The 27,249-nt window shown below is 39.1% G+C and overlaps 1 protein-coding gene across 1 annotated transcript; it reads left to right on the forward strand.

Annotated features, from left to right (window-relative positions):
- The first annotated feature begins 216 nt into the window (after nucleotides 1–216).
- On the forward strand, nucleotides 217–27,249 carry LOC124259976 (PHD finger protein 19-like). The gene is given in 14 exon segments (XM_046694201.1): nucleotides 217–391; nucleotides 3,559–3,686; nucleotides 7,630–7,711; nucleotides 9,018–9,110; nucleotides 12,068–12,168; nucleotides 12,645–12,675; nucleotides 14,044–14,084; nucleotides 16,024–16,129; nucleotides 18,778–18,913; nucleotides 20,064–20,187; nucleotides 21,379–21,446; nucleotides 23,029–23,202; nucleotides 24,872–24,986; nucleotides 25,649–27,249. Coding segments are annotated over 13 exon segments (1,881 nt in total). The 5' UTR covers nucleotides 217–391; nucleotides 3,559–3,563; the 3' UTR covers nucleotides 26,336–27,249.

The raw sequence follows: 27,249 nt of genomic DNA on the forward strand, positions 1-27,249 counted from the left end.
GATACCGCTTCACGCTCTTTGCTTATACGAAGAAAATAGTCCCTCGATATATACCAATAATAAATAGGTAATCATCCGTTTGTGTTTTAATAGTTATGGCACAGAACTCTAAGATGTTATTTGGAATGTGTTTCCAAACACATACAAATGCAGAGAGATATCTGAAAGAAACCGGAAGAAAACCATTTAAGTTTAAGTATTACTGCGCGTGCACTGCAAGCATGGCGGGAGAAATACACATTTGATTTTGCTGAATTTACAAATCTATCAACTGATGTGTTGAACGGTGTTGTTTTGTACATATATTGACGTGGGGAGACGTAATACGGATATTCTGAACCTACTTGTGGTGTTTTTTCTACTGGACAATTCCCTGATTGTCACCACACAGGTAAACAATCGTCAAGTATTGGGAGGTAGCTCCGCAATGTGTACACACCGTGTCGCTGGCGATGTGAGCGAAGGGCTGGCATGGTTTAAATACCTGTTGACATTTTGACCACTGGTTGTTGGCTGGTAAATCTTATTGGGACATGGCGTTCGTTTATATATCTGATTGAGAACTATCAGATATAGGTAAAATGTTTGTCCTAAAATTTGAATTTCTCTTGAACTTATCGATAAGATTTGGTTTGATTGTGAGACTAATTCGCTGCCGATCAAATGACGTCCACAATAGCTGTATGTCTGAATTATTAGTATATTATGAAATAATTATTGAAAATGGTCGAGAATGTCAATAATCTTCATGAACAAACCCCGCCCCCTTGCTGTGTGTTTCGATAAGCAATTAGCGCGATTAGCATCAGCGTGATTTCAGTTGTAACGGTCGCGATCAATAAAGTGCAATGGCTTTACTCAGTCACACCCTAGTAGTCTATACAACCAGACTTGACTATTAACACGACCTAGTGCCCCAGTACAGTCATGTTGTTTTATGTGGGAAAAGTGAGCATAATAAGTACGGAAGTATCTACCCTAAAGGGTACAATTTGGGTCAGTTTCTGAAATATTTACACAGGTTGGAAGTTTAGGTAGGTTGCACTCGTGGGTATTAAATGTATAAACAAGAACAAGAGTCTGTGCTACCTCAATATAAGGCAATGGTATGTTGTGTACTTTTGAGAGAAAATGTTTGACCACTGATTAATTAAGAATTGATACATACCATTATCATATTCAACTCATGTTATGATAATAATAAGTGCATTTATAATATGTTAAACTTCATTCACTAGGCGAATGCTCATAGCGCTAACAATCAAAGCACAGCACATTATTACCCCGGATAACCCAAGCTGCCTGTGAGGCGCTAGAAGGTTAATAGTCACGTGACTTATCCCACTGTGTACAAGTAGTTATGTAAAATAGCTACATTTTAGGAGAAAATTACTAGTCAGTCATGACTTTCAACAGGATTTGATTAACCGAAAATTGGATTGCAGTGTATAGCTCCTGTAAATGAGAATCCATCACATCCACTTACCAAGATGTAATTTGAAATATCATATCATAGTAGGAATGCATATGCATATATATGTCACATGTGATTCATTTGTTTTTCGATTGATTCACTAAACATTTGGTACATTATGATACTTGTCAGCTCAGAGTCGTATACTGTGTTTGATGGGGATTCATGTAGAGCTGTGTGGGCTTGTACTATGATAGTTGTGTTAGTCTGGACAGATAGCCATATATATATATGATTATACCAACAAAGGTGCAATAATCTTGAACAGGGTATTGTTGTACAAAGTAATCTTAGCACTAAGGTGACCGCAACTCCCATACCTCAACATAGGCTTAAAATAGTGTTAGCTCTAAAGTTGTTTTATACAAAGGTACCCACGACATTAAATTCACTTAATACAAACATTACTCGTGCAGAAAATGAATGAACATACCATTAGTAATGTAAAACACCTTGAAACAATAATTTATTAATCACATGACAGGAAAAACAAATGATGATGGAACATAGCAATAATCTCAAGAAGCTGAACGCTAAGGAGATAAATCGCTATGTCAACTAGTGGTGTGACGATTCATCGATACGCATCAATGGGCTGCCGATATAGTGAATCGATACAAAGTTTTACATTTTCTTATATCCTGATACGATACTTCAAATGGGCCACGATACATCGATGTTTTACTTTGAATATGGCCAAATCGCGATATCTGTCAAGAAAGACTAACTTTTGTTTGATGATTAAAATATATGCATACTAATATTCCCTTCATAAGTTTCTCGGAAATTCTTGCGTCAGGAACTGTAATACAGCGCTCGCATTTTATTAACATTCACAAAGTCTGTGTATAAACTTAATTATCTCATTTCCGAATGAACATTGAAAAACGCTGGCGGAATTTGACGAAATGCTCTAAAATGGTTTTGCTTTGATTTTAAGGTGTTTTACATTTGGTGTTATCATTAAAGATTTTAGTATCGTGATACGTATCGTATTGCAACCCTTATATCAGGATTTGTAACGTATTGCAGCTTCAGTGCACAATACTTTGGCAATATATCGTCGAGACTATAAAACAAATCTGACCAGTGATGTGATAAGTTATATACTAGGGCATTGTTGCAAAGGTAGGTCACTACTCAACATATATTATATTTGGGATTGGGGCGGTGGGGTAGCCTAGTGGTTAAGGCGTTGGTTCGTCACGCCGAAGACCCGGGTTCGAATCCCCACATGGGTACAATGTGTGAAGCCCATATCTGGTGTCCCCCCACCGTGATGTTGCTGGAATATTGCTAAAAGCGGTGTAAAACCAAACTCAGTCAGTCAGTATATTTGGGATTACACTTTCTTATTAAAGTACAGATTCCAGTGCTTTTGTTGGGTTGAGTCCCATCCGGGATTCGAACTCACACCCTCAGGGTCAGGCACCTAATCGCCAGCACACAAAGTCAACCGCCTAACCCGCTCAGCCACCGCGATTTCCGCAAAGAAACTAAGGAAGTGTAATCCCAAATATAACATATGTTACATTTAACCACTTTCTAAAATGGCATTGCGTAATCATAGTTCACTATCGCAGTAGTAAGATGGTTCTTACCAATACAGTCCCAAAATGTGCATGGTGTTACTGAATATGATTTTTTAAGTAATAAACTTCAGCCAATTCTTGCTTTGGTAATGGTACAAGGGGAGTTTGATAAGTTGCCACTTGGTTTCAGGTGAACAATTTGCTTATGTGTTTGTGATGGGTGCCTCCCAGTGGGGCAGGATATTCTCGGCGTTTTGTAGACATCTATCCTCGTCAGTATTTGATAGCAATTCATGAACACTTGCTTTTTATTATGTCCAAATCATACACTAATCTCTGCTTTTGGCAGACATGTCCTGTAATTACAGAAAGTTTGTTGCTTTTATGTAATAAAGGAAGTAAACTCAGATCATAGTTTGATCAAGACATTTTAATATGTTTCAATGAACCAGGTGTGTTTTTTTGTGTATAATTTTACATCCGAGTAATCTCAAACCCATGTTAGTAGACTCACCTGTATCATGTTGGCACCTTCTCGTTACATGTCGACAGGTGAGATGAGCTGTAAAGGGAGACCCCCAGGCTCGGCGACACAGAGTGTGGCAGGGAAGTTCCATGTCAGCTTGGAAGTGTTATGCCGATGGAGCGATGGACTCTTCTACCTGGGGAAGATTATAAAGGTGAGTTCAGTGTGGGAATGCTTGTTAAAACAGGTCTCCCAAGAACCCATGGTTATTGTCATGGGTGGCTTAATGGATAGGGTGGTCATCCTTGCTGATGTCTGCCCTTGTACCCTGCTTGCATATATCCTTACTCATAAGATCAATCACTTGTTTGTCTGGCCCAAATTCAATTATTTGGATGCTGCTGCAGTATGACTGGAATATTGCTGAGTGTGACGTCTAGTGTTGGGAATTGGTTTAAATCTCATAATTGATGACTTTTTTTCATTACAACCGATCAATGATCGAAAATAATTTGTTAGCCTCATTTAAAAAAAAAAAAAAAAAACATGTAGTTCTCTCGGGGGGTTTTCTCACAAATTGCACAAAATGCATTTGCGAATTTCACATCTTTAAGGATGACTTGTGTGTTAGGACCTACATTTCCTGGAGTTGTTAAGATAAATTTTAATCATGACTTGGAACGAGCTTGTAGTGGTTATGCAATGTAGAGACAAAATCAACCTTTTGAAAAATATTGTTATTGCAAACAAGTGTTCCAAAATTGTTTGTGTTCGATTATGAGAAAACATGATCGATTGCTTGGTTGTTTTGTCCTTGCGACCAATCTTCGATTATTTCAATTAATCACCACTTGTGAAGTCAGCAACAGAGTATGGGTACTTACACTGTGCCACGGGTGCTGCAAGTCGCTGTGCAGAGTTGTGTCCCTTGGGCAGGTGAGGAACACACCATCGCAGGTTCAAATCTCAGTAACCTGATTATGTTCGTAGATTTGTCACCACCATATATACAGTTTCACCACCAAAGTGGCCGTGAAGATCCGGGGTAGAATTGGTCTTCAGCAACCCATCCTTGCCACAAAAGGTGACTATGCTTGTCGTAAGAGGCGACTAATGGGATCGGGTGGTCAGGCTCCGCTGACTTGGTTGACACATGTCATCGGTTCCCAATTGTGCAGATCGATGCTCATGCTGTTGATCACTGGATTGTCTGGTCCAGACTCAATTATTTACAGACCGCCGCCATATAGCTGGAATATTGCTGAGTGCGGCGTAAAAGTAAACTCACTCACTCACTCACCACCAAAGTGGTAAACACTTTGAGACATTTTGAGGCTTTTGCCCCACATGATATAACTGGAATTCTCTTTAAAGCCAAACTATATTGTATTGTCATCTATAGTTAAACTGTTTTAGTGTTAATTACTAGTTTTAAATTGACATCTGTGATAAACTAGTTGTTTTACTGTCCTTCGCTGACATGTTTTAGCTAATTTAACTTTATTTGTTGTAAAATTATAACTTGTTTGTAGTCACGATATGGCTGAAATATTGCTGATGTGACTTAAAAACTTAACTCACTCACTCAAAGCCAAACTCATTTGTACTTCTCAGAAATGGAACAAGTGGTCAGATTCCCTGGCAGCTTAAAAAAATAGATGCATTGAAAGCTGTAAGGACAAGTGCTTTGCTGGTGTTGCCATTGCTAACATTTATGTATAGGTATGCTCCCTTTATGAACAACTATATGGTTACATGATTTCAGTTCAGAATGCAAGAAAAGATTGGTGTCCAGTAGTGGTGTTCCGATTAATTGAAATAATCGAAGATTGGTTGCAGTGACCAAATGACCAAGCAATCGATCACGTTTTCTCATCATCGAACACAAACAATTTTAGAACTACTGTTTTAGTGTTTGTAACACTTGATTATGGAACACATCTTAGAAGTTGTCAGGGTCTGAAAACGTGTTTAATTCTTACAAAACTCCCTTCACTTAGGCCAAATAAAAAAAATGTTGTGGTCTGATTATACCTATTTAAAATTTAGGGTAGGTAGGATGGATTATTTTTTGTAGCATTTTTTTTAGAAGTAAAGTACAAACTAATACCACATTTATCAATGTATAATTGTTTATTCAATCAAGGTTTTGGCCATCATGTCGACTTTCTCTATCAGAATGACCGATGTCCGTCGGTGCCTGGAAAAAAACAATGGTATCTAAAAGCTTATGTCATTCATACTGCTTAAAAAAATTACGGTCGGCACCAGAATTCAAGGGTCGGTCGGGTAATCGGAACCACAACAAATGTTGTTTTTTGGCCTTACTGAAAAGTCATGACTGAATATTTCATGAAGATTCTGGGAAGTTTATCTTCATCATATATTAGTCATCGCTTTAAAGTAGCAATTTGCATCATTTTACATTGGATGTGAAATTTGCAAATGCAATTGCACAGTTTCTAAATAAAAAACAAACCAACAACAACAACAGAAAACCATGTTATATTTATGTGCAAAATCAACCTGAATAGGAAAATCTGAAAAATGATGCTAACCGATTTTTTCCGATGATTGGTTGTTGGTAATGAACCAATTATCAATTGTGAGATTTCAACCAATTCCCAACACTAGTGTCTAGTGGTGAAAGCGTTTGCTCGTCATGCTAAGGTTGCTGAAGGGCTGTACAGTGTGTGCAATACTTTAATTTGCCAGTTGGCTATCAGGGCCTGCTGCCGCCTTCAGGCTTTAAAATCTACAGGCCCCGAATGAAATCTGCAGGCCCATTTTGTCAAAGTCATTTTGCCAATAAAAACAAAATAGACTACACTGTACACAGTTTCACACTGTGTCTACAAAATCTATGGCGTCTTTATTTGTTAAGGACTGGTGTTTACATTAATATGCACAAAGCGCTGAAATACCAGGAAGTGGAACTGTAAGTTATCGTAACATGATGGATCATGGATGATTCCCGAACGCTAATAAAGAAAAACAATATGGAGAAAGAATATAGTTGGAAAAAATTACAGAAAATGTACTGAAGGCCACAGGGGCTTGCAAATATTTCAAACTGCCGGCCCGATACAATAACAACCGGCGCTGGGCCTCTGGGCCGGCGATTATTTTGAACGCTGGGCCTGTAGTTGATTCCCAAGTGTTGAATGAATATGTGAAACTCATTTCTAGTGTCTTCCTGTTGTCATATTGCTGTGTTTCGGTTAACAATTTGCGTGACAAAAGGTTTAAGAATCTCCTTTGAACCAGCAAAATATAACACAGACAAGTCTAAAATATTCAATAATATATTGAGCAAACAATGAGCAAGCTATATTGAATGACAATACAGATATTTAGTACAATGCAATTGAGTCACAAATCTACAGTAATGAGTCACAAATATGAAATATTAACTCACCAGAGTCTTGGCATTTACAATGAGAGCAGATATACTAATTGAAGGTAGTTTACAATGAAAGTTGAATAAGGCACACAGTGTCAATCTTGAATGTAGGTCAGACGATGACGAAGGCAGACAACGACAGTAGGCAGGTGACGGCAGAAAGATGTACACAACTCCAGTGATATGAAAAGTCCCGTGTAATTCCGTGTTAGTACGTGTGTAAACACAACAACCAGCCTTTACATATACTGACACAGAGTCTAGAACATTCTTTATCCAATGAGAACTTTATGGAAATCTGTGGAACGTACGACCGGTCAAAACAGAAATAAAGCCAAGGAGGGCAACTCTGGAGCGCTATCATAAAGGCGTCCCGCTAAAAATAGTATTGCCATTGAACATATATGGTGCGCAATATGACCCACAACCCACAACCCACACTCAAAACTTTAAACATTGTGACCCATAATAACTATCACTTAATCAATGATAATACAAATTACAAAAAACAACTCTCGTAACAGCTGGAATATTGCTATAAACAGCATAAAACCAGACTCACTCATAGAAAATAGACGATAAGGATGGGTAGTCCAATGGTTGAAGCATTCACTCATCATGCTGAACATGTTGATGGACCATATTTGATTCTCCCACTTGGGTCAAGTCGCTGGAGGCTGTGTCTTGTGTCCCAAGGTGTGATATTGGTGGAATATTGCTAAAAGCTGCATAAAACCATACTTGCTCATTTCAGATAGACGATAAGGTTGGCAAGTGTCTGGTGAACTTCGAAGACAACTCTGAACATTGGGTGCTTTTCAAGGACATCCAGCGAGGTAAGTTAAAGGGTGTTTCACAACAGCACGGAGGTATTTACATGCATCTTGTATAGAGCTGTGACGATATATATACGTAGTATCGATAATCGTGATATTTTATCTGACGAATAAATATTCGATCATGTCCAACCATTTGTCATGATATGTATCGTTGACCTTAAAATTGTTAATTTTCATTAGATATTGACGGTTATGTCAAAATTTCTTGCTATAAGAATATTATTTTTTAAGGAAAATAACTAAAGAAAGCATATCGTGATATGCATCTAATCGAATTGTATCGTTTCAAGATATCGCGATACGTATCGTATTGTGAAATTTCTTTATCGTCACACCTCTAATCTTGTAGCAGTCATACGCTACTGTCTTGCTGAATATTGAGAATGAATTACCTTCATGTCCAACCATTTGTGTAGGGGCGGTAGGGTAGCCTACTGGTTAAAGTGTTCGCTCATCATGCAAAAACCTCATCATGGTTTCGATTCCCAACATGGGTACAGTGTGTAAAGCCCATTTCTGGTGTCCCCTGCTGTGATATTGCTAGAATATTACTAAAAGCGGCGTAAAACTAAACTCACTCACTCATTTGTGTCACTTACACTTGTGCTACAAATTTGTTTTGTTTTAAACAGATTTTCCTGGTTAATTTCTGGAGGTCTTGTGATGTCGCTGTTGATTTTAAGGTTATTTCACCAAAACCAAAACACTAGTGAAAGTTCAATAAAATGGTTCGGCATGTATTTATGCCAGAAACCTGAGATCATTTATCAGAATACCAGTTTGCCCTGATTATGTGTCTAGGATTGTCAGTGAACTCATACTCAGGGCTCCAGATAAAGGCCGTATCGGCGTATGTACGGATACAAAATATGCACGATACGATAGGAAATAATTTAGGAAGCGTAGCAGATACGCTCCACAGCAATGGTTTACAATCTTTTCTTATCTGAAAAAGTATTGTTTTTTGTTTATTGACCTGTTTACACAAGAGTAGCAATGTTGCGGTGCATATATGAAACGAAACACAAGATTACTGATACTCCATTAAATTCCATTCAGTACTCTAAATGTACACTTAAGGTTTTCCAGTACTCCTATATTGAAAAAATAAGGAGTACATACTCCTGATGTTGAAAAATTATCTGGAGCCCTGATACTTGTGAGTTCCCTCTCAGTGTTAAATGTCTACAATCTGTATCTTATTCCTCCAGCATAAAGCTGATTCACTGTGGTATAACAGAAATTCTGTTTAAAGGAAATTAAAGTCACTCACTTACTCACTCTGTGATTGGATGTGTTCCAGGGGCAATCAAGGGGGATATAGCCTGCTGTATATGCCGAGATGAGATGTCCGACGTTCCCAATGAAATTGTTCTCTGTGACAACTGTGGACTTGGTAAGGACAATATCATGGATATGACACTGGATACGCCATTTTAAGGAAATTATTATTACATTGATTTTAGTTCAAGTATAGAACATGATTGGTTTTGTTTCATGTCACAATGTAAATTATCTTATTTTTGTGTTATTACTTTGTGGGAACTGTTGTGTTGGTGAGTATTGGTGGGAGGTACAGGCTGTGACCTACAGACTTGGGTCCTGGGGTTGTTTCATTGATGTGATGTCTGAACACTGATGCGATGTCTGAACATTGATGTGAGCTCTGAACATTGATGTGATGTCTGAACATTGATGTGATGTCTGAACACTGATCACGATGTCTGAACATGAACATTGATCTGAACATTGATGTGATGTCTGAACATTGATGTGATCTCTGAACATTGATGCGATGTCTGAACATTGATGTGATCTCTGAACATTGATGTGATGTCTGAACATTGATGTGATGTCTGAACATTGATGCGATGTCTGAACATTGATGCGATGTCTGAACATTGATGCGATGTCTGAACATTGATGTGATCTCTGAACATTGATGCGATGTCTGAACATTGATGTGATGTCTGAACATTGATGCGATGTCTGAACATTGATGATCTCTGAACATTGATGCGATGTCTGAACATTGATCACGATGTCTGAACATTGATGTGATGTCTGAACATTGATGTGATGTCTGAACATTGATGTGATGTCTGAACATTGATGATGTCTGAACATTGATGCCATGTCTGAACATTGATGCGATGTCTGAACATTGATGATCGATGTCTGAACATTGATGCATTGATGTGATCTCTGAACATTGATGTGATGTCTGAACATTGATGCCATGTCTGAACATTGATGCGATGTCTGAACATTGATGCGATGTCTGAACATTGATGTGATGTCTGAACATTGATGCGATGTCTGAACATTGATGCGATGTCATTGATGCGATGTCTGAACATTGATGCGATGTCTGAACATTGAACATTGATGATCACGATGTCTGAACATTGATTGATGTCTGAACATTGATGTGATCTCTGAACATTGATGATGTCTGAACATTGATCACGATGTCTGAACATCATGATGCCATGTCTGAACATTGATGACATTGTCTGAACATTGATGATGATGTCTGATTGACATTGAACATTGATGATGTCTGAACATTGAACATTGATGTGATCTCTGAACATTGATGTGATGTCTGAATGTGATCTCTGAACATTGATGATGATGTCTGAACATTGATGATCTGAACATTGATGTGATCTCTGAACATTGATGATGTCTGAACATTGATGTCTGAACATTGATACGATGTCTGAACATTGATGCGATCTCTGAACATTGATGATGTCTGATGTCTGAACATTGATGTGATGCGATGTCTGAACATTGATGATGTCTGAACATGATCGATCTGAACATTGATGATGTCTGAACATTGATGCGATGTCTGAACATTGATGCGATGTCTGAACATGTCTGAACATTGATGATGATGTCTGAACATTGATGCGATGTCTGAACATTGATGATGTCGATATCTGAACATTGATTGATGTCTGAACATTGATGATGTCTGAACATTGATGCGATGTCTGAACATTGATGTGATGTCTGAACATTGACATTGATGATGTCTGAACATTGATGCCATGTCTGAACATTGATGATGTCTGAACATTGATGCCGAACATTGATGTGATGTCTGAACATTGATGATGTCTGAACATTGATGTGATGTCTGAACATTGATGTGATCTCTGAACATTGATGTGATGTCTGAACATTGATGCCATGTCTGAACATTGATGCGATCTCTGAACATTGATGCGATCGTCTGAACATTGATCTCTGAACATTGATGTGATGTCTGAACATTGATGTGATCTCTGAACATTGATGTGATGTCTGAACATTGATGTGATGTCTGAACATTGATGCGATGTATGATGTGATCTCTGAACATTGATGCTGATGTCTGAACATTGATGCGATGTCTGAACATTGATGTGCGATGTCTGAACATTGATGTGATGTCTGAACATTGATGCGATGTCTGAACATTGATGCGATGTCTGAACATTGATGTGATCTCTGAACATTGATGTGATCTCTGAACATTGATGTGATGTCTGAACACTGATGTGATCTCTGAATATTGATGCGATCTCTGAACGTTGATGCGATGTATGAACATTGATGGGCGTACGAACATTGATGTCATGAACATTGATGTTATCTGAACATTGAACATTTCTGAACATTGCTGTGAACTGTGTTGTGATCTGTGAACATTGTTGTCATGTGTGGACATTGCAGTGACCTGTGAACAGTGTTGTCATGTGTGGACATTGCAGTGACCTGTGAACAGTGTTGTGACCTGTGAACATTGTTGTCATCGGTGAACATTGTTGTCATCTGTGAACAGTGTTGTGATCTGTGAACATTGTTGTCATCTGTGAACATTGCTGTGGCCTGTGAACAGTGTTGTGATCTGTGAACAGTGTTGTGATCTGTGAACATTGTTGTCATCGGTGAACATTGTTGTCATCGGTGAACATTGTTGTCATCTGTGAACAGTGTTGTGATCTGTGAACATTGCTGTGAACAGTGTTGTGATCTGTGAACATTGTTGTGATCTGTGAACAGTGTTGTGATCTGTGAACAGTGTTGTGATCTGTGAACATTGTCATCTGTGAACATTGCTGTGACCTGTGAACAGTGTTGTGATCTGTGAACAGTGTTGTGATCTGTGAACATTGCTGTGACCTGTGAACTGTGTTGTGATCTGTGAACATTGTTGTGACCTGTGAACAGTGTTGTGATCTGTGAACATTGTTGTGACCTGTGAACAGTGTTGTGATCTGTGAACATTGCTGTGACCTGTGAACAGTGTTGTGATCTGTGAACAGTGTTGTCATGTGTGAACATTGTTGTTTCTAGGCTATCACCAGCAGTGTCACAATCCCCCGATAGATGACGCCATCCTACAGCCCAGTGTAGACTTCATGTGTCGACTGTGTGTGTTTGCTACCACCGTCAAGGTGAGGAGGGAGAATAACAGGCGTATACAACACCACGATATACTCATTATTCCATAATACACAAAGCTAATTCTCATAATATGTCAAATATGTATTTAAATAGAATTACAAATGTCATCCCCATCAAAATTTGAGTAGTATATATTCTACAACAGAGTTACATTCCAATTGTTTATCTGTCATAAAAACTTAACTTATGTAAGTTACTTATAGTACAGACTTGGGTGGTCCTTTACCTATTTAAGTAGTATAATTTGATGCAAGATGTAAGCACAATAGGATGGATGTACTAAATGGTATTATATGTCTTGGAAATTAGACTACAATTGAAAATGCCCTTATTGATTTGCACAACTTCTGAAATAGATGCAGAAACTACAAAAGAATATCTTCAAAACACTCTGTCTTTTATAGAAATGTAGGTTTATTTCATACTTTCTGGAAAATCTTCATGCAATCAAGTTTCATCCTTGCAGAGAGGAGGTGCACTCAAGAAGGGACCAACAGGTAAAGTTGTAATATCAGTTGTACCTGGTTTGTCCCATTATGAATGACATGGTGACTTTAAGACTTCGTGGATTGGGCCCCAGGTCATCAGGCAATGACCTAGCATTGCTTATAACATCAATAACTAGTCAAGATGATGTCTGCCTTCCTATAGCTCAAATATTGCAATGGTATCTCCCCATGTGGAGTCAAGAATGCAATTGGTCATCCATGCCCCATGCCCTGCTGGTGCAGGGGGTCGATTTAAGGAAATGAAACCTACTTGAACCCAGTGCAACCTGATTCAATCACCTTGTTGCACCAAACAAAACAGGTTGCACCTGCTGCTCAATATAAAATCTTCTATAATGCTGGAGTTTTGGTAAAGACGGTTTAGAACAGTATTGTAACAAAAGAAATCTGTATTTATCTTACTTCCTAAACTCTCATGAACAGTAAGTCCTTCAGTGACTCTTCCTACAATAATCACAGTCACTGTTCCTAGTCAGTTCCTCATCATTCTGTTTTCCAGCTGAAGTCTGTGTTCTTTGTACACAAGATAGTAACATCCACTGGGTGCAAGTTGGTATAAATAAGAGGTTGCATTTAGCAGTTTCAGGCTGCACCAGTGCAAGTTCTAAATGCTTAAATCGAGCCCTGTTGTGGCAGTTGAAATCTTCCTGATTTTAGATCTCTTTTAGGTTTTTGTTCCCGACTTGAACTCCACTGCCTACCTTTTAACAGCAGCAGTGTAAGGAGTGTCATCCCCTAACGTAGAAACAACGCCCATATTGATGGCTGTTGAGTTACTCCTTACAGTAACTTACACTAGGATGTCCGCAGATGTGTGTTGAGCATGCAGATTGGAATGATATTTGAGAAGTTTGACTTTGATGTTAACAGACTGAAAGCAAATTAAAACTAAATTCCTAGTAATTACTGGGAAGAAATGAGCGGAATAGAAAACAGACAACAAAACAAAATAATCACAGTTTTACTTGATGTGTATTTCCTGCATATTTGACTTGACAATTTGTAAATGCTCCCAAAATATTTTCGTACAAGTCATATGTGTACAATATGCAATTTAAGGTTTTCTGACTGTAAACTGCAATCAGTAAAACAATATATTCTTTAATAGCCCATACTTAATTTAGAATTAATACTGGAATGATTTTATTGACAAAATATTTTCATGACACAAAAGAAAATGACTCCCGAAGACATTGAGTCACCATGACTCCCATTTTTCAAAGTCTATATAAAACCCTGAATATTAAAATAAGTATCTGTTTTGAAGAGACCCTTTCATGTATATATGTTTCTTTTTACATGCAACCAAGTGATGTGTGATTTTTAGAATTACATGATATTTTGTCTGAATTTCAGCAAAGGCTTTTCAAACAATGAAGCAGACGTTTCCATACAATGTAAGTAGCAATATATAATTGATTCCAGTTTACTAAATGGGTGATCACATCAGTTTGCTGTGACTGAGTGGGGTATTCAGGGGTGGAAATAACTTTAAAATTGCTAGTGTACTCCGGTACAGTGGCACATGTAAAATCACTTGCCCTGATAATTTTTCCACTATACTGGCTGATTTTCTTGTTGATTTTTTAAATAAACAACATAATTAATATTGGAAAGTCAACTGGATACAGGTACAGTGTGATATACAAATTTGCTTGCCCGACAGAAAAAAACACTGGACTCGGGGCATCGGGCAATGGGTTATTTCCACCCCTGGTATTGACGTTAAGTCTGGTGCATGGTATAGCAGTCGTAGGCTAGTACGTGCAAACAAGACACCCAAGCATATCGCTATGTTGTTGCTTGGTTTATGAAGCAAACAGAAAACATATATTTAAAAAAGTAAATTTAACAGCCAAATTTTGTCAACTCTTATTTTCCGATTAGGAAAATGACGTGAAAAGCCACAAGATTTTATCACATTTGTTAAGAAATGGTGAATGGTGTGTAATGTAGAAGTGTTTATTCTAGCCCAAAACATTCGCTTATCTTTCAATATCTCCCCAGTAAAACTTCCTTGTCTATTATTCATTGTCCCCCGCTGCAATGGGGGCTATGTATTCAGCAGCCTCCGTACGTACGTCCCGATTCTTGTTAACGCAATATCTCGTGCACTGTTGTACCCAAATTTAGTGACAGCCTACATTGGGGGATTACGCAGACGCTAGTTAATGTGGGTGACCTTGACCCTTTTTTTCAAGGTCACCACGACACTTTGACCCCTTTTCAAACTTAAGTGATTATGCAGACACCAGTCATTCCAGGAATCTTGTATGTAACCAAAAAAATAAGGGACGGTGAGGTAGCCTAATGGTTAAAGCGTTCGCTCATCACACAGAAGACCCGGGTTCAAATCCCCACATTGATACAATGTGTGAAGCCCATTTCTGGTGCCCCCACCATGATGTTGCTGGAATGTTGCTAAAAGCGGCTGAAACCATACTCACTTACTCCAAAACATAAAAACTAGTAAATATGTTATAAATATTTCATTCTTCTTTAGCGGCAGGGACATTGCCATTTTAGTGGCAAACACTTGTTATAAGTAGGGCTGCGTAATATAGCCAGTTTACCGGTATTTACCGGTTCAGACATGAAAACGATATGTATTGCGATACGCTGATCAAAAATCGGTATTTTGACTTGCATTCGGAAAACTTCGTAACACTCGGAAATGTTCGGATACGTCCTTGTTTCATTTGTGCCAAATATTATTCACATTTTTATTTTATCATGATTAAAAGTTGTTATTAAAGCTTAATCAAGCCTAGTGTTTTTGCTGTATAAATCAAGAAGTAACTCGATTATAAGTAGTTTTTTGTTTAAATATACTTCATGCAATATATTGCAATACATATCGTAATACATGCTTTCGCATCGCAATATATGGCAATATGAAAATTCTCTGCAATACCCTCCCCTAGTTATTAGTAGTATTATTCCGGAAGTTGAAATTGAAATAATGAATTACATCAAACACACTGAAGTTAGGAAGAAATGATATTCAGTAACCCATGCTTATCGTAAGAGGCGATCGGATGGTTAGGCTTGCTGACTTGGTTGGCACATGTCATCGTATCCCAATTGCATAGATTGATACTCATGATGTTGATCACTGGATTGTCTGGTCCAGACTCGATTATTTACAGACTGCGGCCATATAGCTGGAATATTGCTGTGTGTGGCGTAAACTAAACTCACTCAATCACAGTGAGTCACAGAATTTAGGTTAAGTGTCTTTTAAACAAAACTAGCAACAAGTAGAAAGCATAAAGTGCATGTAGAAATGTTGGTGGTTTTATATTTTTGATGATGTAGAACAATTCCGTGTTTCAGTTGAGCAAATTGACTTGGGATGCACAACACAAGACCAACACCCAGCAGTGCTACTGCTACTGCGGAGGGCCTGGAGAGTGAGTTTCCACAATAACTTCTTGCTGTCTGATTAGTGGACAACATCTTTAGCATCTTGATAAATCAGAACAATCTCTAGCTGACTGATTGCAGGTGACCACCTTGTCAAAAGCCCTGTAAGGCTGGCTTGTTTGTACTGACATAATGTCACAATGTTTAATGTGCGTGTGTCAGGATTTGAAGATCTGGCCCCGATTTCTCGAAACAAACTTAAGTCTGAGTTTTGACTTAAGTTAGAGTTTTTACTCAAATTTGAGAAAATGCATTTCCCAGAATGAACTGAAATCGATATTAAACTCAAACATAGTAGACAATTTGAGTTTGGTGGATTGATTACTTAAGTTGTTTGGGCTTTTTTATTTAAAAAATGCAGTTGAGTTAAAAATTCAGCTGTTTCAAATTGTCCAACTCAGTTTGAAATTTGAGTAAAAACTTAAGTTTGTTTCGAGAAATCGGGGCCAGGAGTTTTATTCCACCCTCACGTCTTGAAAAAACGTTTCGTCAGCTCGTGCAGACACAGGGCTTGATTTAGTTCTTTGTTACTTGCACTGGTGCAACCCAATATTACAAAGTGCAACCGAGTTATTAGTCTAACTTGCATCAGGTGCAAGTCAAGTTCGAGAAATAAATCAACAATTAATGTAACATTATAAGCATAAATATATCAGCTTATATTTCTTCTAAACTTCTTCTGAATAGGTATGGCACCAAAACATTGCTATTTATAGACACCTCTTGGCTATGACAGCTCCAGTAAACAGGAACCAGCTGTACAGCATTTAGAAATTTGACATGATTCTAGCATTATTGTATTCTGAAAATAAGAACTGGGATTGGTGACTGGCCAGCATAATATTGTAACACATCTCCTTGACTAGTCTACACAGCATTTGTACATAATGTAACTACATTTGTAGTCAAAGTACAGAGAGCATGTTGTCTAATCATTCCCATGTTTGTCTGATCACACCTGTATTTGTCTGATCATACTTTTATTTATCTAATCACACCTATATTTGTCTGATCACACCTGCGTTTGTCTGATCACACCTGTATTTGTCTGATCACACCTGTATTTGTCTGATCAGATCTGCATTTGTCTGATCACACCTGCATTTATCTGATCACACCTGTATTTGTCTGACCACACCTGTATTTGTCTGATCAGATCTGCATTTGTCTGATCACACCTGTATTTGTCTGATCACACCTGCATTTGGCTGATCAGATCTGCATTTGTCTGATCACACCTGCATTTGTCTGATCACACCTGCATTTATCTGATCACACCTGCATTTGTCTGATCAGATCTGCATTTGTCTGATCACACCTGCATTTGTCTGATCACACCTGTATTTCTCTGATCACACCTGTATTTGTATGATCACACCTGCATTTGTATGATCACACCTGCATTTGGCTGATCAGATCTGCATTTGTCTGATCACACCTGTATTTGTCTGATCACACCTGTATTTGGCTGATCAGATCTGCATTTGTCTGATCACACCTGTATTTGTCTGATCACACCTGTATTTGGCTGATCAGATCTGCATTTGTCTGATCACACCTGTATTTGTCTGATCACACCTGCATTTGGCTGATCAGATCTGCATTTGTCTGATCACACCTGCATTTGTCTGATCACACCTGCATTTATCTGATCACACCTGTATTTGTCTGATCACACCTGTATTTGTCTGATCACATCTGCATTTGTCTGATCACACCTGCATTTGTCTGATAACACCTGCATTTATCTGATCACACCTGTATTTGTCTGATCACACCTGTATTTGTCTGATCACACCTGCATTTGTCTGATCAGATCTGCATTTGTCTGATCACACCTGCATTTGTCTGATCACACCTGTATTTCTCTGATCACATCTTTATTTGTATGATCACACCTGCATTTGGCTGATCAGATCTGCATTTGTCTGATCACACCTGTATTTGTCTGATCACACCTCTATTTGGCTGATCAGATCTGCATTTGTCTGATCAGATCTGCATTTGGCTGATCACACCTGTATTTGGCTGATCAGATCTGTATTTGTCTGATAACACCTGTATTTGTCTGATCACACCTGTATTATCTGATCACACCTGTATTTATCTGATCACACCTGTATTTGTCTGGTCACACCTGTATTTGTCTGATCAGATCTGCATTTGTCTGTTCACACCTGTATTTGTCTGATCAGATCTGCATTTGTCTGATCACACCTGTATTTGTCTGATAACACCTGCATTTGGCTGATCACACCTGAATTTGTCTGATCACACCTGTATTTGTCTGATCACACCTGTATTTGTCTGATCACATCTGTATTTGTCTGATCACACCTGCGTTTGTCTGATCACACCTGTATTTGTCTGATCACACCTGCATTTGTCTGATCACACCTGTATTTGTCTGATCACACCTGCATTTGTCTGATCACACCTGCATTTGTCTGATCAGATCTGCATTTGTCTGATCACACCTGCATTTGTCTGATCACTACTGCATTTGTCTGATCAGACCTGCATTTGTCTGATCACACCTGCATTTGTCTGATCAGATCTGCATTTGTCTGATCACACCTGTATTTGTCTGATCACACCTGTATTTGTCTGATCACACCTGTATTTGTCAGATCACACATGTATTTATCTGATCACACCTGTATTGATCTGATAACACCTGTATTTCAGCATGTACCCAGTGTTTGGAAATGCCACTGTTGTGTGGGGACAGATTCTACATGTTCGTGTGTTCCCACTGTAACCACGGCCCAGAGTACATCAAGCGACTCGATATGAAGTGGTAAGACTCAGTGCTGGGAGGATGTTCTGTTGAAGGATATTCTTATTTGGTAATGAATGGTTTACTAATAGGGTTACTGAGGGCTGTGCTGTTACTCTTTGATTTAAAGGTCAAAGATACTTCGGGTTTACAATTTTCATTAAATCCTGGAAAGTTTTTGAATTTGATGTTCAAGTCATTGACAGTTCTGGTTAAAATGAAGCCTGGCATATACTGATTTACGAAATTGATTGACATTTTCCTTTAAGGTAATTTATGATATGTATTCTTTGGCTGTTCTGATAGTTGTATTTTGAATAACTGGTTTTAGTCACAATATGGCTGTAATATTGCTGATGTGACTAAATTTAAACTCACTCACTCACTGTTTTGATAGTCCAACTTCAAAAAAGTGATATCATGATGTTTAGTTCTCTTGCTTCCTCATATCTCGGCTAGCAAGCCCATGTTGCTGGCAGTATGTTTGTGTTCACGACTGGTTCAGTAAGGCGTGTACTGATACATTACGTAGTCAGATAGCAGTGTTTCCATTATCTGGTATATACCAGACTTTGACCTGTACAAAGTTAGAATGTCCGGTAATTTCAAAGGCTGTCGGTCATCATGTCCGGCAAATTTTAAAACCAATTTTCTAATTACCTATGTCAATTGTATTTCTCCTCGAAAAAGATTACATTTTCACAATGACATCAAGGTGTTGTCAAATAAATAATAGCAGTTTTGGAAAACCCCAGTCTAAATATAGCGGCATTGACGCACTGCGATACCTTCTACTTTTCTGATTGGTTGTTAGGGTGCAAGGTCTCGCGCACAATGATAAGCGTGATCACGTGACCGGTATGATTTACAAATGACCGGTATTTGAAATGCTAGCTGGTCACAATGTCCCGCTTTTAAAAAAGCCAGCAGAAACACTGAGATTGACCATTTAGTTCCATGAAAGTTAAGGTAGCAGTTCACCCAAGTAGTTGCCATGTAAGGTTGTCACAGAACTCTTTAAATGTTATAACCTACGGGGTTGAAAGCAAGTCGTCATACACTAACACACTCGGTTACTTAGAGTCTCATAAAAGAAAAATTTGTGTATGTTTGTCTGTGAAGGGAAGCGTGTTCTACATGTATATGACGGTGTGCGAACACTTTATTTCAGGGTGGACATTGTCCACTTGTCTCTATTCAACCTGACCTTGGAGGGCACCAAGAAGTACTACGACCTGATCGATGTCATCCTGCCCTGGGTCTGTAGCCGGTGGGACATCCTGCAGTTGGACAAGGTTTGTACAACTGCACCCAGAGTTTGATGTCTCTAGTCAGTTTGCTTCAGAGGTGGTGGTGTGAAGACCATTTCTGGTGTCCCCTGCCGTAATATTGCTGGAATATTGCTAAAAGCTGTATAAGCCATACTCACTCAGAGGTGGTGGTGTGAAGCCCATTTCTGGTGTCCCCTGCCGTAATATTGCTGGAATATTGCTAAAAGCAGCGTTAAACCATACTCACTCAGAGGTGGTGGTGTGAAGACCATTTCTGGTGTCCCCTGCCGTAATATTGCTGGAATATTGCTAAAAGCAGCGTTAAACCATACTCACTCAGAGGTGGTGGTGTGAAGCCCATTTCTGGTGTCCCCTGCCGTAATATTGCTGGAATATTGCTAAAAGCAGCGTTAAACCATACTCACTCAGAGGTGATGTGATGTGAAGCCCATTTCTGGTGTGAAGCCCATTTCTGGTGTACCCCGTGAATATTGCTGGAATATTCCTAAAAGCAGCATTAAACCATACTCACTCAGAGGTGGTGGTGTGAAGCCCATTTCTGGTGTCCCCTGCCGTAATATTGCTGGAATATTGCTAAAAGCAGCATTAAACCATACTCACTCAGAGGTGGTGATGTGAAGCCCATTTCTGGTGTCCCCTGCCGTAATATTGCTGGAATATTGCTAAAAGCAGCATTAAACCATACTCACTCAGAGGTGGTGATGTGAAGCCCATTTCTGGTGTCCCCTGCCGTAATATTGCTGGAATATTGCTAAAAGCAGCATTAAACCATACTCACTCAGAGGTGGTGGAAAAACAAAAATGAAAAAACCAACATGCAACAGCATGTTACCGAAAGACAATATTGATGGAACGAAAGACAATAAGTATAACTGAATATTTTGAAACTTTTAAGGTAAGTGATTGGTACTTTGGAATGTTGCTAAAGCCAAAAATGGTTTCACAAATGCATTGCACAAAAGGATGGATGCTGATGTCCAAATAAATACCTATTTGTGTTGTTTTATTCATATTATTTCCAGGTGAGGAACAATGTAAAATATTAAAATAATGGTGAAAAATATCTGACTGCGATTTGAAATGGACATGAAAATGCATGAATGTTTTATTTCAAAAGGTAGATCTGTTGGATAATTCCAGATGGTATTTTCTGTGACCTGTTGTGATGAGTTAGAACCATTGTTTCTGTTCCAGTTGAACTGTTCATCCAACAATGAGGTGGAGTCCGAGGTCCTGCAGTCCCTCCAGACACACAAGTCCAGGTGAGCTACAGGTCAAGGTCGTTAACAGCAGATCTTTCACCCCGATAAGATACTTCAGTGTGAAGGTCACATCTCCATAAGAATGGATGAGCGAGTGTGGTTCTATGCCACTTTTAGAATTATTCCAGCAATATCACAGTGGGGGGACACCTGGTATCTCTTCATATATTGTACTGATGTCGGGGAGTTGAACCCGACTCTTTGGTGTGACAATCAAACACTTGAACCATTAGGCTGCCCCACTCCACCTGAAGCCCAGAGGAGGGAGTTTAGACAGGGATGAGAATTTTCCGCGGAATTCCAGGAATTTCATGGGGCCAAGGGTCATTTTTGTTGAAAACTACATTCTCATCCCTGTTTAGAGAAAAGTAAGCAAACTTTGAACTTCCAATCTCATGAAGTATGCTGATTTGAGCTGTTTAAACTGATTCGGCTTCAATTCTCTACCATTGAGATATTTTTATTGGTACAAATTAAACCCTCCAAAGAAATGTTTTAATTGTACTTCCCTTACAGTGTAGACATTCAGAAACAACAGTGTGTAAAATATGTACAATAACATGATAGCACAGCTTTTTTTTGTAGGGTGTGAAGCCCATTTCTAGGAACATTGCTGTAATATTGCTAAGTGTCATAAATCCACACTCACTCACTCACTCACTCACTCACTCACTCACTCACTCCCTACACACTATCTTCCTTAGGGCGTGTCTATGTTAGCAGGTTACAATCGGTTTCAGCAATCCATGCTGGTCACAAGAGGCAACTAACCAGGTTAGCTCGCTGACTTGGTTGATGAATATCTACGTAAGCCAATTACATAGATTGATTATGTCAGTCACTGAATTATCTGGCCCAAATTCAATTGTTCACAAGCCAGTATCATGTAGATGGAATAGTGCAGAGGGCAACATTAAACAAAAAACCATTAGATATTCTTGGGAGGATAACATGTCTCTGAATGCCAGCTTGAATTGTGAAAATATATACAGTCAACTCTCGTTAATCCGACACTTGTGGTTGCAGAGAAATATGTCGGATTAACGAAAATGTCGGATTAATGTATTTGTGTGAAAATATCAATGTTTACTAAATGTCATGATCGTCATACTGTTGCATGCATATCAGAAATGGTAGATCTAGTTATCTTCGTCGTATGTAAAAATATTCACAGAAATAAAAAATACTAACAAGGCACACGCTAATTACCACTCACGTGTGATTGTTTGTATACGGTTGGATCATCCGACCGGCTGTGTTGATTGTCGGATTAACAAATGTTTTTACAATGTATTTACAATATTCAGCTGCTAGATTGGTGTGTCGGAGTCGGAATGCGAGAATGTCGGATTAACGAGAGTAATTATCACTGTTTTACATGGTTCCCTAATTTTTTTGTCGGATTAACGTGATTGTCAGATTAATGAGTGTCGGATTAACGAGAGCTGACTGTACCATCACCATTGACAGAACTGAAATTCCACTAGCCATTATGAGATGAAATGACTGAGTTAATTTCATGATTGTTGACTGTGGCATAAAACTACATTCACTCACCATGTCGTTGATGTTGATGCTGCAGGTTCTGTTGGGGCCGGGAGATCAAGAAGAAGATAACGCTGTGGGGACTGAGAGTCCGCGTCCCCCCACCTGCCCCCAACGTCATCCTGCCAACAGACGGACACATATCGGACGAGGTCATGTCAACTCTACAGATGAAGGGCCGAAAAACAAAAACTTTTGTGCCTATAGAATGGTATGTCGCGGGGTCCATGTGGTCGGAAGTAGGTATTAGTGGTGGTCCGATTAATTGAAATAATCGAAGATTGGTCGTAGTGACTAAACGACCAAGCAATCGATCATAATTTCTCATAATCGAACACAACCAATTTTCGAACACTTGTTTTCATTAACAATATTTTTCACATGGTTGGTTTTGTCTGTTACATTTTGTAAGCACTACAAGCTCGTTTCAAGTCATGATTGAATTTATCTTAAAGGCTCCAAGAAATTTATGTTCCTAACATACTAGTCACCCTTTAAAGATGTGAAATTTTGCCAAAAAGCCCCAAAAGAACTACTCTTTTTTTTCCTTATTTTTATGTGCATTAACAAATTTCATAAATGACGCTTACCAATTATTTTCGATGATTGATCGGTTGTAATGAACCAATCATCAATTATGAGATTTTAACCAATTCCCAACACTAGTAGGTATAGTGGGGTGAAAAATCAAAAACACATGTCATCTTAAAATAGACAGAAATTATAAATTTTCAAGTACAATAATATTCAAATTGACAGTTAATACAGAATATTTTCAAGGGTCATCTTTTCTACACTGGCATAAGATATAATCTTATGTAGTTTATAGCAATATGTGTTAAGAATGTGTATACATTGTGTATAAGAATCTATGACCTCGCAGATTTTGTGTCAGTGACATTTTGTTTAACCAGGTTATTGAATTGGCCATCATTATGCTGGTATATTGCTAAATGTGGAATTTACCCGTGAAGATCCAGGTTAGAATGAACCTTCAGTAACCCATGCTTGTCGTAAGAGGCGACTAACGGGATCGGGTGGTCAGGCTCGCTGGCTTGGTTGACACATGTCATCGGTTCCAAATTGTGCAGATCGATGCTCGTGCTGTTGATCACTGGATTGTCTGGTCCAGACTCAATTATGTACAGACCGCCGCCATATAGCTGGAACATTACCAATGCTTGTCGCAAGAGGAGACTAACAGGATCGAGTTGTCAGACTCACTGGCTTGGTTGACACATCAGTCATCCCCAATTCTGCAAATCAATGCTCATGCTGTTGATCACTGGATTGTCAGGTCCAAATTCGATTATTTACTGAGTGTGCGTAAAACTAAACTCACTCACTCACTTTAGGGATGCCAGAATTTTTACAATTATTTTTGGAATTATGATGTCTCAAAACTCATATAGGAATGAGGAATTTATGTTATTTTGACTTTCTCCAATGTGATTATTTGGAGTATTTTCCCTATGGTAATGAACATGTGTTCTTGAATCTGTTCTGATGAGGCGAGGACTGCATGTACAGGGGTGGAAATAACCCATTGCCCGACACCCGAGTCCAGTGTTTTTTCTGTTGGGCAAGCAAATTTGTATATTACACTGTACCCGTGTCCAGTTGCCTTTCAAATGTTAATTATGTTGTTTATTTTAAAAAATCAGCAAGAAAACGGTCGGTATAGTGGGAAAATGATCAGGGCAAGTGACTTTACATGTGCCACTGTACCGGAATACACTAGCAATTTTAAAGTTATTTCCACCCCTGAATGTATGAGAAACAATTATGTATCAGAACTCTCCACCGATCCAGATGTTTAGTAGAAATACCAGGAGCCCTGCTGTATGAGTGGCACTGTACTGTGTTTGTTTGTCTATCAGCAGCTCGCCGATTCCAGTCAAGTATACCAAGAGGAAATGCATGGATATTGATGATTCCATCGTCTTCAAGACCAAGAAAGCCAAACGACTGCTTCTTGATGCAAGAAAGGTATGGGTTAGTATGTCACGTTTTTTATCAATTTTCCTGCCAGTGGCACTTAGTTTGGACTCCCTGCTATATTGCTACAAGTCCTCTTCCCAGCTTCAGCTGACGTCCTGCTCATCCATCACTTGTTGATGTTGCAGAAACTGCAGGAAAAACTGACATTGAGCAAGAATTTGATGTTTGATTGGCATTATCGAAGATGCGTTTTTGATGAACCTAGAGAATTTTCTGGGTGTCATCTTCTTTTTATTGTTTGTCCCTGCCTGGCGCTCGGCATTAATGGGTACAACAAGGACTGGTCGGCTCGGAGTCAGTATAATGTGTCTGAGTGGGGTATTCATGCTTCACTGCTGCATGGTATCTCAGTGGGCTAGCACTATAAAACCAGCTGAAGTCTGGGCTAGTACAAACAACCGCACATACACATACACATGCATGCACGTCGTCATATGAGCGAAATATTCTGAAGCACGACGTAAAGCCCAATTTCACCTCACCTCACCTTTTTATTGTTTGGTATGTTTCAGGGCTTGTTCTGGCCCATCATCAGTTCTGTTCTTTAGTTCTACCTGATTATGGGGCCAGAACAAGCCCTGAAACGTTGTACCAAACAATCAAAAGAAGATGAAACCCAGAAAATTCTCTATGAGCAAGAATTTGTTTCCTTTCAGAACTCCCCTGATAGTCTGAGCCAGGTGTATAATGGTTACAACGGATGCCGGAAACGTTCTTTCAGTCGACGCTCCAACAGCCACAACTCTGACGACTATGACAGCGGCTTCGAGACTGCATCCCACTGTACCTTAGACAGCATCATTCCACCACCCATCAACTTTGAGGGCTCCAACCATCCCTTCAAGACTGTTGTGGAACGAAATGAAGAAATTGCCAAGCATGAACGTCTTCGGGCAAGGTTACTGGATTTAAGTCGATTAAATTCCGACTGTGACAATTCCTCTCAATGCTCGTTGGATTCATCCCAGTTTTCCGTGGACGACGAGTCCATTGATTTGATTAGTGAGGACTTTGAAGAAGAAGAACAGCCGGAGGAGCTACCCAAGAAGAGGAGCAGACGCAAGAATCAGAAATACGATGCTATGCTCGATGGGTACGCAATAAAGAGACCTAAAAAGATATGGGGTTTACCCCACCCTGTGAAGAATGTCGTCGATCCACGAGCTATCCACGCTGTAAGAGCTCAGGAAGTGAACTTCCAGAGTCTGAAGTCTAGTGTGAAGCAGTATTTCGGTGCAGCAGACCGTCTTGCTCACGGGGAGAAGTTCCACGTGTTGGCAAGACGTGTCACGCCTAGTAGCAAGGTCCAGTACCTGGTGGAGTGGGAGGGACTTATGTCGTAGTATCAGCATACTTTAGGTTCTTATAACTAACGGAAACATCAAGGAATTCACAATTTGTGCCATGGTTTGGGTTTTGTGTCTGAGGTCATATTGCAATGGGTTCAGGATAAATATTACTGGACTTTTGAGGGGGATTTTATCACATTTTTCTCCGACTATATGACAAATTGTAATATGATTGAAATACTGTCACAATGTGTGCCATGATTTGGGTTTATGTCTGAGGTCATTACAACAAGTGACTGGAACAGAATAAAATAACCCAGTTCATTATCAACCAAACTAACTGTTCTTTTCTAAGTGTCATAAACCAAACTCACTGGTATAAATTCCAAGGTAGAAAAGGACCCATGAAGGTCGGGGTTAGAATTGGTCTTCAGTAACCCATGCTTGTTGTAAGAGGCGACTCGCAGGCTCACTGATTTGGTTGACACATGTCATCGTATCCCAATTGTGTAGATCGATGCACCTGCTGTTGATCACTGGATTGTCTGGTCCAGAAAAGATTATGTACAGACTGCCGCCATATGAATGATGAAAGTTTGTGTCCACCCAGGATAATAAGTTTACATATTTTGGGAAGTAAACTCGTGTTTCAACTACTCAGGCGTGAATGTAAATAGGTTTGGTTTAGTTTGGTTGTTTTACGCCTCACTCAGCAATATTCCAGTTATTCCAGCGGTTGTCTGTAAGTAATCGAGTCTGGACCAGACAATCCAGTGATCAATAGCATGAGCATCAGTCATGCAACTGGAATACGATGACAAGTCAGCGAGACCAACACCAATACTGACCCAGATCTTCACAGGTTAAAGAAGGGGCAAAGCTGGGCAGTTTGCCATAGTGCAGGGGTTCAAAAAAAAATTAAAAGCCACTTGCCACTTTAAGAAAGTAACTTGTCCTGACTAATTTTC

The sequence above is a fragment of the Haliotis rubra genome, unplaced genomic scaffold (assembly GCF_003918875.1).
Source record: "Haliotis rubra isolate DU_JTF1 unplaced genomic scaffold, ASM391887v1 Scf746, whole genome shotgun sequence".
Classification (NCBI taxonomy): Eukaryota; Metazoa; Mollusca; class Gastropoda; order Lepetellida; family Haliotidae; genus Haliotis; species Haliotis rubra.